The sequence below is a fragment of the Epinephelus moara genome, chromosome 1 (assembly GCF_006386435.1).
Source record: "Epinephelus moara isolate mb chromosome 1, YSFRI_EMoa_1.0, whole genome shotgun sequence".
NCBI lineage: Eukaryota > Metazoa > Chordata > Actinopteri > Perciformes > Serranidae > Epinephelus > Epinephelus moara.
The window spans coordinates 35,470,582-35,482,791 of NC_065506.1; the positions used below are offsets into that span (position 1 = coordinate 35,470,582).

At 41.0% G+C, this 12,210-nt stretch overlaps 2 protein-coding genes across 3 annotated transcripts in view; one reads left to right on the plus strand and one right to left on the minus strand.

The window, feature by feature from the left end:
* The window catches only part of ace2 (angiotensin I converting enzyme 2), an 82,575-nt gene that overhangs the window by 39,965 nt on the left and 30,400 nt on the right, over positions 1–12,210 (minus strand). The window contains exon 2 of one of the 2 annotated variants that reach the window (XM_050054945.1): positions 864–1,027. In XM_050054945.1, the coding sequence (XP_049910902.1) occupies positions 864–881 (18 nt within the window). In that variant the 5' untranslated portion in view covers positions 882–1,027. Of the gene's footprint in view, positions 1–825; positions 1,028–12,210 lie in introns of those variants that run through there. The other variant, XM_050055770.1, reaches the window with a different exon arrangement.
* Positions 1–12,210, plus strand: part of nhsb (Nance-Horan syndrome b (congenital cataracts and dental anomalies)) — a 75,220-nt gene that overhangs the window by 14,202 nt on the left and 48,808 nt on the right. The gene's annotated exons all lie outside the window — the stretch shown is intronic.

The window sequence follows — 12,210 nt, forward strand, 5'->3', positions numbered from 1 at the left end:
CTGCTTTACACACACACACACACACACACACACACACACACACACACACACACACACACACAGAGTGTTGACATGCTTTCAGATCAGTCTTCCCACACCAGCAGGTAAACACACAAATACCACCACAGACAAACACACTTGCACATAAAAATACACACTCCCACATACACACACACCCAGGCATCACACGCACACACAACCCCGCTGAACTCTGCGAGCCTTTTCTTTCCGTCTCTTATGTTATCATTTGAAATTCTGCTTTAAGTGCCCCTGTCTCTGTTGCAGCCTGCAATAAAACATGCATGCAGAACCTCTTGGTCTGTACATCACAGCACTCAGCCGGCTGGATGGCTGGCGCACTCGCTTTCTGGAGACGATTCCTCATCTGTGAAAACTGGCCTCTGGCTTTTTCACGTCGTTGTAGTTCTGCTACAGCTGAGCAGTTATGCCAAAAAATAATCAAAACCCAAAGAACTCAAACTGTTTCTTTGGCTCGTATCATCAAGGAGAGAGTATTGGCTCTATAGAGCAAAGACAGCTGTTAAGTGTGTGGTGAAATACACATGTAAACATGGGTAGTTACAAAAAATGTGTTTATGTAATAATGTTTTAAAGAAACATTTATTATTATCTATGTGTTGATATTTCGTCATAGTTCCTCCTTCATATGAGAATAATAGTTAACACAGGTCTGATATTGAGTAACAGTAGTTGTGTCTCACACAGGCTCCGCATTCTACTGGACTCCATTGGTAACACTCACAATCACGAGCATTTACCCTCTGAAATCTGCATAAACATAGCCGACCAACCAGATGTGCCTACCTGGATACATGCAATTCCCACAGTATATAAAGCAGTACCAGGATGCTGTCCACCATCCTTTGTCTCTTCAGCGATGGTATTTGGAGTCAAATGGAGTCGCTGCTTCAGGATCAGGGTGGCTGGGTCGATTTTATGTCGTGACAGGGCATTCAATCATCGGGCTCCACCCAGTGTACCCGTAGAATCCAGTAGAGGGCGAAGCCTGTGTGAGATAAAACAAAGTTTATGATACTGTAACCTTCGTTTTATTAGCAAAGGCGGAGCCCTCTATATCCAGGGGCTCTGGATTGCTGTTTGTCGAAGAGGGTTTAGGATGGTGGACAGCGTCATAGTACTGCCTTATACACTGTGGGGTCCGCACATATTCAGGTAGGCACGTGCTGATATGGTTATGCAAATTTCAGTGGCCCAATGCGTGCTCATGATTTGAGGAGAGTATTACCTATAGAGTCCAGTGAAGGGCGCTGCCTGTGCTAACAGAACTAAGGTTATAATGTAACCTCTATTATATTCTATGTAAATACATTGTCGATTTGAAGTCAGTTAAGGAGCACGTTAAGGTAGTTATTTGCTCGTACCGAGTTGTTGTGGACTGCATTTTTGACTTTAAGAATATACAGTTTGTATAAGTGACATCTACTCGCTGTCATCTACGTAAGGAGCTGTGTGTACACAGGACAACGAAACACAAATGAACTTAAGGTTTAAACTTAAGTTTTGGCTCCAACAGAAAGATTGAACTGGAAATATAAAATGGCAAAAACATGGCCCACGCTGCAGCTGAGTTTGTAGAAAAGAAAAGTGTTTCCTCAAATATGCAGACACTGTGGCAGTCTCCGAACCCATCAGCTGTCAGTCTGATCCTGATAATCCTCTGGGGGCACTATATCTGGGGTTCAGGTGTAGCCCGCGGATATCCAGGCCAAGACTTCCTCTTGCATGCGCTGGATATTTTGGCTAATCTCTTTAAACAGATATTTGAATAAAAAAAGCTAAATTAGTTGTCAGACGATAGCCGATGCGTTCTGTGATTGCATCGATTGCCTCTGCTTCTCTTTTGCTCCACACACAGATAGTTTACCTGCCTCTCAAATGTGATCGGTCGATACTACTCAGAATACAAATGGAAACCAGAACACTTCCATCACCAAAATTCTGTCCCATTGTCTCCATATTCTGCAAGAGACGGACATTCAGACATTGTTCATCCTGCAGCATTAGTTAAAACAGTTCAACCATGTTTAACTAAAACTTTTGAATTCTGAGCATGAATTTGGGCCAACAAATTATAACAACACAAAGAGGATTATTGTCTTTAGTTAAGAAAAAGTTAAAGGGTAATTTATCCCAAATAACTAAATAATAAAAATGAGTTTTTCTGCATGTTTTTGCTTTGTTTAATGGACAGAGCCAGGCAGATTATTTCCCCATTTCTAGTGTTTATGCTACAGTAAGGTAGGCTAATCATCGCTTGCCTGTAGCTTCATATTTAACAGGCAGTGATACTAATCTTCTCATCTGGTTCTTTGCAAAAAAGTGAATAATTCCCAAAATGTCAAACTACTCCTTTAACTTTTACTTCAGCAATGTGTATGCATGTTGTGAATTCAAACTTTATAATTGGTTATGTGTGCAATAAATAACCTTATTATGAGAAGTAAAGGCCTAAATTGTGCTCATAATCTTAAGTGATGACAGATGTACTTTAAAATGACAACTCATGTATACAACAGATACACAGAGCAGAAAACAGAGTGACAACCTCCTAGTAAAACTTGACACTGTGCGTATCTAATATGTCTGTCCATGCATAAATGCCTCTCTGATGTGTGTGCGCGTACATTTGTGTGTCAGCCTCCTGTGACATGCTAAACTGAACTGTCCTGAACTGCTGTCATCTGTGTCTGGAGACCCCATCATCATCACCATTCCCCCAAAAACCTTTGACAGATGGCTGGGGACCAAAAAAATGCACATACTCAGCACTCTCTCTGGGTCAGTGTGCGTGTGTGTGTGTCCGTCTGTCATTGCGCACAGAGTGGACATCTCTGTAATCTAGTGACTCCAGTATACAGCATAGTGCTCAGTGGTGTAATTTCACGAGCACAAATGAGTACATTTTTTAAAGTGCAGTGTTACATAACAGTAGACTTAAATAGTAGCTGTCAGAAGGATGCAGATGTCGTCAGTTCTTTCAGAAATATTACGTTAACACAGTCACTAATCTAATTTGTAAGAAGAGACAAAAAAGTAAACATACCGTATTTTGTGAACAAACAATTTAATAAGTCCTTTAATGGGTGCAAATTAAATGAGTAAAACTGCTTGTTGTCATGACAACTTCTAAGTTAGCAATTTGAAGCTTTACGAGAATTGTAAACAAGGTTCACCCGTGTCTCAAAATAAAAAGTAGTATTCAGTAGAGCTGACACAATTAGTCGATAAACAGAAAGTTAATGAGCAACAATTTTGATAATCTTTTCATTTTAGTATAGGCGTAGATTAAAAATCTCCACTATACACTGATGCAGAGAGGGCTCAAATTGGTTTTCTCTGGGTACTCCAGCTTCCTCCTACAGTCCAAAGACATGCAGGTTAATTGGTGACTCTAAATTGGCTGTAGGTGTGAATAAGAGTGTAAATGGTTGTCTGTCTCTACATGTCAGCCCTGTGATAGTCTGGGGACCTGTCCAGGGTGTACCCTGCCTCTCGCCCAATGTCATCTGGGATAGGCTCCAGCCCCCCTGTGACCCCCAACAGGAAAAGCAGTTACTGAAAATTAATGAATGAGGACCATCCAATTTTGAAACACTACGTACACGCCTGCAATTTAAGTAATGTTTGTCATTCAAACCAGAATATCTTTGGGTTTTGGTCTGTTGGTTGGACTTCACAAGACACTTAAAGACCCTGAGCTGTGGGAACTCGTGCTGGGCATCTGCAGGCATTTTAGACGTTAAAATGGAAGTTAGATATGTACCTGTGGTTCTGTGAGATCTAGGTGACTGTCCGATGTTATATTTAAGCAATAAAACACCTGAAATCATCTAATAGATGCAAGCAGTGGGGTTCAGGATACACATGATTGCACGGGGCGTTCAACCTGAAACAGGGTGTTAAGTAGCTCTTTTACTCTTAATAAATAACATCTCAGGATGTTTTATTACAAACCTATTTGAATGGACATTATAAATTATAGACTAAGTTTATAGGGGCTTTAGAATTGAAATTAAAGTCAGTGAGGGCTAGTCATGTGACTGTTACAGACACAGCTGCTCGTACACACAGTTTGTCGCAGTTTTAGTTTTAAACTAAACTCCGAACAGCAGAAAGATGATTCTGTCAGTCTACATAGTTAACTGAACCCATCATTATTCATTCTGCATATTTTTCCCTATTATCCTTAAACCTTTTTTCTGCATAAAAACTTCATCATGTTTGAATCAAGGTTTATTCACAGTATTTTGGAAGGCCAAACTGTTACAGCAGACACTTGTGCTTGTTTCTCTCACTCCCTCACTCACTCGCTCACTCGCTCAGTGGTTTCCTCTCAGCATCACAAGAAAGTCCCACGCAGAGGCTCTCACAGACGGACGTTTTTGTACTTTGCAGGGGTGCTGTTGGCAACGAGCAGTCATGTTAAAACAGACAGAGATAAAAAGAGAGATACAGAAGAGACTGAAGGAAATAAGAATGTGTGGAAAAATGGAGTGAATGATGAGTGAGCACAAGAGACCAATTTTACAAAGATTTTATGAGAATTTTAAAACCATTCTTTGAACTAACGCCTGATTATCTCTGTTTCTGTACGCCAGATTAGTTACTTTCAAATATACTGGAACCTGTAGATTTTGGCAACGTGGTCCCCGTCGGCTCAGCGAGGCTGTTAATGCTACCCTATAGCTGGGATGACCATGGCTGTCAGTTGTTGTAGCCTGGTATTAGCAGATGACAAAAATAGGATGGGAAGCCAATTATATCAATAATGTTGTGACCATGTGCTTGAGCAGGGTTCAGAATATGGACAGCAGAGATTATGAGTATCAACTGGGGATTTAGGGGCAAAGCATGGACGGTTGAGATGATTTTCAACGGAAGAGCTTCTGGATGGACTTAGTAACTATCAGCATAAGAAGGAAACAGATGGAGTCAGAAAAAAAGATTAAGACAGGTTGTCTGCTGCTTGTTTTAAGGACTGAGCTGCTCTTAAGGAGTTCCTTAGAAACAGATTGCCTTTGTAAGAACCTTAGCATGCCGTAAAGAAGAGCCAGCCTAATTGGACTACTAGCAAGGAGTCAACATGCTCGCCATACTGTGCAGGCATGTGTGAGAGAGAGCTCACACTGCGGTACAGTTTTCAACAACATTAAAGTTTGTGAACACGCATTGTAGATTAAACAAAATTTTAAACACGCTTCTTTCCAGATTAGTAACAAATCTGTGCTCATTAGAGAAACTTGCTATTGGTGGAATTCCATGGGTGATACAGTGTATTAAGGCGAGGTAAATTAATCCAATTTCACAGCGGGCTGGTGAGAGGTGAGGACAGCCGAGCCAAGGCTGCACTAATTAGCCATATATCTGTCACTATCAATTGTATCAGTGAGCCAACCAAAGCCAGCCACTTTCTTCTGCACCACACACAAACACATACATATATGTGCACGCACACACAAACACACACACGCACCCCTCACAACTACAACGGCTTTTCTTTCACAAACAAACAGGCACTCCCTTTTTTTAGCAACCTCTTGATAACAGGGTTTCCATACCTGAGCCACACAAAGGGTGCACAGCGAGGAGTGACACTGTGAGCAGAATAGTGTGAGTATGTACTGTGTGTAGGCTTTGCATGCGTGTTGTATGTACCGTGTCCGGCTTGATGAGTGCGCTAATGTACCTCTGGATGACAGGCCAGAGAAGCGTTAGCTAAACGCTGCAGGCCACCACAGCTGTTACAGAGGAGAGGAGAGGAGAGGAGAGGAGAGGAGAGGAGAGGAGAGGAGAGGAGAGGAGAGGAGAGGATATACGGAAGGAAAATGATAGACCAGAAGAAATTGTTTAGCTGTACGGTAACAAAGCTACATTCTTGACTGCAGGCAAATTGGATTTGTTTCCCAAATCAGATCTTGAAGACAGGACGTCCGCTCTGTTATTTGCAAGTGATTAGATCTGTGTTTTCAGACTTTGCCAACCTATCGCATAGGTTGCTGTGGTAACGAGTTAGGTGTCAGTAACTACATAGATATGCATGGATGTATGAAGAGAACTGGACACAGTGTTGGTGGCGGAGCCCCTTTCATTCTTATGAAAATTGCTCGGTGACGCATGAAGCCAAAAAAGTTATACTTCTTGTCTGTAAAATTACCCAGATCTTCCGCATTCGAGGGCCCATATAAAGCAAGCAAACTACAGATTTCCACCCGCCGAGCAGGCTAACTTCGGTTTAGTGCTCCGCTAACTCGAATTTGGATGACATGATCTAACCTTACTGCTCTTCTTGACTTTTGAAATGTTTTGGACTGGATAGATCAAATCCTAGATCATGTAGATCAAATTATTTTGCTGGGCTTGTGACACTCAAAACAAACAAATAAAATATACACCAATTTACAGACATCTCTTTCCCAATGTCAGTCTATGGGAAAAAAAAAAAGTTTTTTTGGGCCCCCTGGCATCATGCAACACCCCCGAAAAGTTGTAGTTACACCATTTGGCCTCTAAGACAACTGGCTTCAAAGTCCGGGGCACTATGTGAGGGCCTGAATGGAGGTCCATCATTTCGCCCTCCAAACAATCATGCTGTCAAGTTGTGGTCTTTAATTCACTTTATTTCAGCGTTTGTCCATGGACTGTTCTCTCTGTTTCATGTCGTACTCCACAGCTTTCTACTGATAGCAGCATATCTGCTCAGCACTTCCATCACTCTGGATCTAATGTTGTTGCCTGTTGCGTTCAAAGACACTTTGACATCAAATACTTACCATGTTTTTTTTATTTATTTATTTATTTATTTCCTAAAGATTATTTTTTGGCTTTTTGCCTTTGTTTGAAAGTACAGCACTAAACAGGAAAGAGAGGGGATGTCATGCAGCAAAGGGCTGTAAGCTAGAATCAAATCCGCGGCTGCTATGGCAAGGACATTGTCTTTTGTACATGGGACGCCTGCTCTACCCACTGAGCTACTAGACACCCCATATTCGCAATCTTAATTCACCATCTTAATGTGCTGACATGTGCTTAAGTTTCTTCCCTTTTTAACCATTAAAGTGTTTTGGGGGGGAGGAGTTCCCCAAATCAAGCATCTAGGGCTAGAGGATGTTGTATGCTGTACAGATTATAAAGCCCCTTGAGGCAAATTTGTGATGTTGAGGTTTATAAATAAAACTGATCTGACTTGACTTATTACCACCAAACACAAAGTACAGCTGAGGGAATGGTATTCAATTACAGGTATTTGAAACGTTAAGGAGTCATCAAAGTGATTGCAGTTCATCCTGAGGGGAACATGAATGTCTGAACTAGATTTCAGAGCAAATCATCTAATAGTTGATTGAGTTGAGAAAAATGAAGTGCCACTCAAAACCTCAATATCAACCTGATGGAGTTAAAGCTGTATTGATCACCAAAGTCTAGGGCTGTACCCGACTCGATGATGTTCAGGGTGACAGTGAAATTCAGAGAATGTTGTAAACAATCCCAGTTAGTCCTTCGAACTAATGTGGGCCAACAACGGATCAGAAATGCGCAACAACAATTTTGCTAACACCAAATTTCAAACAGAAGCCAGATAATGTATCATATCAGGTTGCTATTACCTGTAAATTCACCATTACACTGGTTAGGTCAGAGCCTGACTTGGCAAAGCCTCTCTTTCCTCAGACACTTGCCTCCATCTCACTCAGACTCACCCTGGGTCTGGGTGTGCAGCTGCCTGTACTGGAGAGCAGTGTGAAGCGAGAAGCGCTCACCCTGCAGCTTAATCTGGAGGCAGAAACCTCCCCAGGTGTATGCCGCAGTGACTGATAAAAACTTGACTTGAAGAATCTCGACTGAGGAGTCTCAAACTGATGATTTGAATCTTTGACTTTCAGGTGGCAGCCCTATTGAAGTCATTAGGATTCATCCTCTGGGAGCCATGAATGTTTGTACAAAATTTTATGACAATTCATGCAGTGAATATGGAGATATTACAGTAAATAAAAGACAACTTTGACCTGCTGGTGGCGCTACAGGAAAGTCAAGAGGTCAGTCAAGTCATTTGGATTTATCCTCTGGGCACTATGAATGACATTTCATGACAATAAGTCCAACAGTTGTTGAGATATTTCAGTTCGGACTGACGGAGTGCTGCTTAAAAAATAGGAGAAATACTCCGAGGTGAGGAGAGGAGGGGGAAAGAGTTGTTTATCCAATATTATACAGTACTAATACTCCAGATACAACATGTGTAAAATAATTACAGTATCCTGACAGATTCTGCTCCCATTCTATGATCTAGTAATTATCACCACACAGTCGAATAATTACAGTAGCAAGAAATTACAATTAACCAATTGTGTGACTTACTGGGGACAACCCGGCACATTGTGTGTGCATATGTGTGTATGTGTGTGTGTGTGTGTGTGTGTGTGTGTGTGTGTGTGTGTGTGCGCCTTACCCAGCAGATTACTCCACTGAGGCCAAGTCCCTACAGATGACATGTGATAGCAGATTAATAGCCTAACATATTAAAGTCACAATCCCTATTATTTCCCCTTGTATCAGTGCTTAATCAGTTAATATCTCACAGCTGAGGACTTCCTCACCACTCAGAGCTCCTCTGCGTCACCTTCAGCATAATCTAATATTAATCACAGTAAATTGGTATATGGTTACTTTTTTTTTATGTGCAATAGTTTTCTAGTTAAGGGCGTTATGTAATACAGTGTGCTGTAAAACCTAATTATTGAGACAAGGAAAATATATTTGTGCAAGACTTGGAATTATTTACGTTTTAATTAAAAGCCTGGTTGCCAAATTTTCAGAATCACATACAGTGATACTGACAGTGTCTCCACGTTCGGGCAAACCAGACCTTTAATCCATGCGTGTTAAAGTGAAGTGAAGCCATATGGTTCTGCAGTGGATCAGAAGCACTGATCCTGAGGATGATACGGCCCCAGCTGAACCTTTGTGCGGCGCATTTACACCATCTGATGTTTATCGTTGCAGCGTGGTCACAGCCCTGATAGCACTGATCTCACACAATCACATCGCTCATTATCACATTTGGTAAACGGCTTATGCATGTTAATGTAGCGTTGGCATTTCGGTGCCTGCGCTATGCACAACACTGAGGGGAAATTAAAAAACGTTTCAGTATCAAGAAAACAAAAACTATGCCCAGATAAAGTTAGGAATTCTCTTTTCCTTTCTGCTGTCTGGAGCATTTCACAAGGTGAGATTTCTCACAAGAGGAGGCCAGACGCTTTCTTCTCTGCACACAGACATATAAAAGATGTAAATACACTATATGCACGCAGGAGCGCACAAACACCCGTGTGACGAACTCAGACAAAAACACACAGATGCACAAATCCGTGACCAACACTTGGACGTCCCACAGAAACTGGCCCTCCTCTCATCCTCGGGATAAAAGGGGAGATAATGCATTATACATTTTCTCTTCTCTTCAGCTGCTCATTATAGTACAGTCAGAGCCTCTGCCTAAAAACAGGTCGTTCTTTAATGAGACGATGCTTGCTACTACATCACCCCATCGTTTTAACTCAAACTCTCAAACGATTCTCTGGGTGTGTTGTCGCCTGCTTGTCCCATCTCGTACAGATGCCACTGACGTTCAGTGACAATGACCAAGTGCTTTATTGCAGTTGTTTGAGTGCAGTTTTTTCCCCCCCTGCATTTTGCTTCTGTAATTTCAGATTAATATTTATGACTGCAGTGAACTGTGCGCTCATTATTTATACCACATTACAGTTGAGTATATATGCTGTCAGGATCTCTTTCTCATACCGTGAAATGCACTGATGAGGTGAATCCAGGTAAAAGCCATTAATCCTCACTGATTTATTACAGTAAGTCTATACCCATCACAGATGAGGAGAAGTTGATGAATTAAGGAAGGATTTTTAAACTTTGGGATTATTAAAATTAAAATTATGCAAAAGGGCTGCTGCTCAGTGTCAGGGATGTATAATTTAGTTCAACTGGTAACTGTGTTTTACAGTTTTTCAAGGTACTCAATACTGAGTTCATTTTTTCGAAACATTTTCAGCACTAACAGGAGCGCAGCTGTGTAGATTAGATTGTATATTAGATCAGATTTATTGTCATTTGCACAGGTACAGGTACATCTGAATTCTTGTGCGTATCTCTCAATGTCAGTTTTGTACAATTAAAAGAGCAGCATAAAAACAGAAGAAACATACTTTATAAAAAGTACACACTATAAATGATTTCACTATGAATTAATGCAAGAAAACAATGGACTGGGTAAAGACTGTATGACGGAGATAAGGTTTTCCTAGAGAGTGAGAGTGGGTGAGATAGTTAAACACAGAAACGGTCTGTAAAGTGTGTTAGTGTTGTGACTTCCTTACAGCCGTAATGTCTGTGCACACACAGACCATATTTGTAATGGTTTCAATTGCTATGACAACAATTTTGAAAATCGACCACTATCAAACCAACAGCATAAAACATACTGGCTTCACCTGTAAATCAAAGTCTCTTTACCCAGCACTGGAAAGTAACTGTACTTTGCGACAGTGGCTCCCAACTGGTGGGTCATGCTGAATGGAACGCAAGTGACTCGCAAACGTGTCAAGTTTGTAAAAAACACACTTTGTTTTTACGTATAGTGAATTTCCGGCACAAAGTTTTTATTATGAATTTCCGTTTCCTGCTGTAGAGTGACTGACTAACTGACAGCTACTTAACAGAGACAGCAAACTAGCTCGACAACAAAGTCAAACACAAGTATGACACTAAATGTATTAAACTGTGGGGACCTCAAACCAATGTCTAAGAAGAAATCTGGGCCCCGTGGCTGGACCAGTTGGGAACCACTGGTTTAAGAGATACTTTACCAATTTTCAACCAGCTTTGTATCATAATGTGGGTGGTATGTGTAAATGAACTATGGTAAACTTTAGTCCATGTTACCTGTGCCAGGATCTCACTGCTCACCTCTACTCAAATCTAGGGCTGTTGCTTGAACAACAGATGTTACTTCCTCATTTTCCTATGCCTGTCACCATGGAAACACAGAGGCGGAGTGAGAGAGAGAGATCCGCCCCTCTTTCTCTCAAACTCAGAGCAAACTTTGATCAAACTGTATAGGCAGCACTGATTGAAATGTAAACCAAAGTATTGTTACTGTGTTGCCTATTTATTACGTAAAATATTTTCAGAAACGTATTTTAGTGCACTGTTTAACTGTTACTCAAGATTGTTTGTTACCAGACGGCCGCCATGTTGCTTCCTGTGTGAAAACCGATAAGCTCTCAGTGGTCCCAGTGTTTATTGGTCTGGTGCGGTGCAGTGCATTCTGGTAGATGTAGGTTTTATTTCCTCTTGAGCAAAAGCAAATGCCACAGCCCTTTTCCTTTGTCTTCTCTGGTCGTATAACACCAACTTTAAAGGTATTTGCATCTTTCTACTGCATAGACAGCCTAGTTTCATGTAAAGACCATCTTTCCAGCAGTGAAATACTTTAATGAGGTACTTCTACTATACCTGAGCATTTCCATTCTCTGCTACTTCATACTTTTGCCCCACTACACTTCAGTCAGAGGCAAATATTGTACTTTTTACTCCACAGCATTTATTTAATAACTTAAATTACAAGTTACTTTCAACATATACATTTTATATATATATTGTTAATGTCATTAAATTGAGGTCCACCTTTACCCGCTGCAACAATAAAGTGATGGACATGTTATTGCACCAATAATTATATTTAAGTAATATTACATTCATCTTTTGGTAAAAGTCAAAATTAACCTGCGGCTTTTGATAAGCAGAGAATCACCCTTGTTGTATATCCTCGTCGTCGTGGAGGACGTCCCTACAAAGTCTTTTCACCATGACTCACCTTCACAGGGAGTTATTGGCAGACATATTGCTTCATAGTGCTTCAGTTATACGTGATTTTCTTTGTATTTAATCATATTGTCCCTTTAAGATGTTGACAAAGTCTTGCCCATGTGGTCGTGGGGCCAGGTTATGTCATGGCTGTTACTGTACACTAGAAACCTGGAGGTGAGGTACACAAAGATGGTTTTGAAAAGATATAATATAAACTTTGGCCACTTTCAGACTGTGAGACGACGTCAATTCTAACAGTCCATTACATAAAACAGCTGCCTGCATGCA